General features: G+C 30.6%; 1 protein-coding gene across 1 annotated transcript; it reads right to left on the bottom strand.

Annotated features, from left to right (window-relative positions):
• Positions 1 to 378: 378 nt before the first annotated feature.
• Positions 379 to 1,037, bottom strand: LOC118043208 (LOB domain-containing protein 21). The gene has a single exon (XM_035051089.2). It carries the CDS (start codon positions 1,029 to 1,031, stop codon positions 513 to 515), a length of 519 nt encoding a protein of 172 aa, XP_034906980.2. The 5' UTR covers positions 1,032 to 1,037; the 3' UTR covers positions 379 to 512.
• Positions 1,038 to 3,181: the final 2,144 nt, after the last annotated feature.

The raw sequence follows: 3,181 nt of genomic DNA, 5'->3' as shown, positions 1-3,181 counted from the left end.
TATGTCTTGCTGAATACAGGACGTTTCCATGATGGCAGTTTTAATGTTTTAATGCGCAACACTGTTGGCGCTAGATGGAAATTATGGTCACTGTACCGAACCACTGATGAACTCAATATACAAGAACTTCTCAATAATCCTTGCAACCCAGCCAGTTCATATGCCAAGGACTGCTCAACAATCCCTTCTATCTGATCTTATGGCGACGCGATAGCAGCAGGACAACCAAGGCGTATGGGAATGTTATTGATGATTCAATTTGGTTGGGTGTCTCTGAAATTAATCTTTAATCTGCAGAAACTAACTATGCAGTACATAAATGTACGGACACTTGGTTCATACTGAACTATAGATTGGACTTTAATAGTACTACCAGGATTGAGTTCAATTACCATCCACGGTTTCAAGAATTCAGAGAAATCTGAATTCTTGAACTGGGAACATAACTTGAAAGGAAGATTCTTCAAATTTACATTACATGAGTGATAGGAGAGAGAAAAACAGAAAATCCATTAAAATATATATGGGAATTGGCTGAAATCATTCATGGTATCGGATGAATTCTGGCTAAAACTGTCAACCAATCCACCACAAGCAGGAAATTCAGCGAAAGATGGTATCATGCTGCCATGATCATTCAAGAGAGGAGGAGAATTGGCAGCGTACCGAGCTAGACGAGCTCTAGCAATGGCAAGATCAACCTGCAGCTCAACCATCTTTCTCTGCAACAAAGCTATAGCACCAATGCAACCATAGACAGGATCTCTAAGCCTTGCCTCAGCTTCATAAGCAAGAGAATTCACCGTGTCTTCACGCTGCTCTTCAGGCACTTCAATCAAGATCTTGCTCACATTGCTTGCACCAAAAACCTTGTGTACTTTGGCAAACTTCTTAGGCTCATCTGAGCGAAAATATGGAGCAAATATGCAATTAGGAGTGCATCTTCTTTTCAGAAACTTACAAGCTGCACATGAAGAGCTTGCACGAGGCTCGTGGTTCCTCATACTTGATATAACATCGTCTTCTATCATGTCCTTTACTACCTTGTATAAATAGGCTTGTAAATAGGTTAAAGTAACAGTGTTTTGGGTATTTTGTAGATGTAGGCTGTTTTTAGCCTATCAGTACAATTGTCGTGCTAGGTCACATGTTCGAGTACAGGACTTGCATGCCCCAAATAACCACCAGTAATAAATGACAATGTCTTATGTTTTTTTTTTTAACCATAAATATTCAGACTAATATATATCATTTCGATTAATTTTTCAAGATTTTTTAAAATGAGATAAATTTTACTAATCCTAAAATTTATAACACTAAAACTAATAATTTCTAAAAAATAAATTCAAAAACTATCTAATTAAACTATACAACTTTAAATAATGTCAAATTGTACGGTTATGCAAGATGAGAAGTGTGGAAAGCTAACAAAAAAATTCCTGCAAGAATGGTCTAAATAATAGAACGTGGGGACAGCATTATATCTAGTGGTAATTTATGACGGGACATGATGGTTCATCAACAAGGATGGGATGTTTCATTGAATATGATTGAAGAAAAGAAACTTCACTAGAAAAAGTAAACACCCTCAGGAAAATTGGCCCTGTCCACAAGATGGAAACCCGAGGATGAGAAGTCCTGTTGTTTAAGATTCCGATAAGAATTATTTTTTTTAAGTTTTTTTTTAATATATTAAATAATATTTTTTAAAAATAATATTTTTAATATCATTAAATCAAAATAATTCAAAATTAATAAAAAATTTATTTTCACAAAAACAAATAAACTAATCAATTAGTGGAGTGGGGGTAGATATCACTACAGAGAGACAGAGCCATAGACCGTACTGGGTTGTTCCTCGATACAGGGCTTTTTCCCTTTAACATGTTCAATAAAAATTAAGATGGCTATCCACGCTCTCACGAAAAGGGAAAATGATTACGATAAAATTTTAAATTCAGAATTTATTTTAAGATATGGGATTGTGATAATGTTGATAGTTTAAAGTTTTTTTATTGAAAATATATTCAAAATAAATTTATTTTATATTTAAAAATTTATTTTTAATATAGCACATCAAAATAATCTAAAAACATAAAAAAAATTATTTTTTAAAAAAAAAATTAAAAATTTTAAAAACATAAGTTTTACATTGTGTTTTCAAATATTTTTTAATATATGAATCTCCAAGCCTTTTCCTAATCTGGGCATTGCGAGAATTTACTTTCTAGTGATTTATAAAATAAGATTCTTTTTTTCTTTTATCTGGTAATTGATTAGACATTAATAAAAATGCTTAAATTATATATCTTCTTCCAAGAAAAAACCTACCTTTATTTTAAAATAGATAGCTTATACCATCGTAGAGAACTGGCTGCGGTGTTCAAACCCTGCCCGGATGTTGTCACTTTCCAGCCACATTCTTAAGTTAGGCTGGCTTAATGGCGAAATGTTATTTTTAATTATTTTTTATTTTTTAGATTTTATTTTTAATTCCAGTACATAAAAAATATAATCTAAAACAAAAAATAATTTAAAATATCATGAAAAGGTATTTGCACCACTTCCGAACACACTAAATTCAGGAGCAAATTAAGGATTATTTGCTTGTTTACGCCGGTCAATTGATTACATTGTTATATGTTTTCTATTTTATTGTTAAAACATACGAAATTTATTTTTAATCATAGTTTTTACTTTATACGGCAAACACTGTATTTTAGATCCTAGCCAATTTAGTGGATAAATTTACTCCTGTTTACAAAAGAGTGAGATAAGACAAATCTTCTCGTACAGGGAAGTGTTGATTTTTTTATATATATCTTTTATCTATTTTTGGTGACCAAAATTCAATAAGCGTTGCCATGAATAATAAATAAAAATCTCTCTATCTAAATAACTGGAAATAGAATTTAAATTTAAGAAATTACCAAAAACAACTATCGAGATGCACAGCGGAGGAAATAAATTTTATTTTATTTTTTTGCATTTTTCACCTTTTTATTTGATTTTTTTAAAATTCTATCATATAATATTTGTTTAGTTTTAAATTTATTTTCTTAAATTGTTTTAGTTTATTTTTCAAGTGGATATCATAGTCTCAAATATACACATTAACATCTAGTTTGTGTTCGATTTTACAAGTATTTATTTTTATTATTATATAATTAGATAAAAATAT

The sequence above is a fragment of the Populus alba genome, chromosome 10 (assembly GCF_005239225.2).
Source record: "Populus alba chromosome 10, ASM523922v2, whole genome shotgun sequence".
Taxonomy (NCBI): domain Eukaryota; kingdom Viridiplantae; phylum Streptophyta; class Magnoliopsida; order Malpighiales; family Salicaceae; genus Populus; species Populus alba.
Note: the sequence above shows the minus strand (reverse complement) of the source record. Positions and strands in the feature narration are given on the sequence as shown.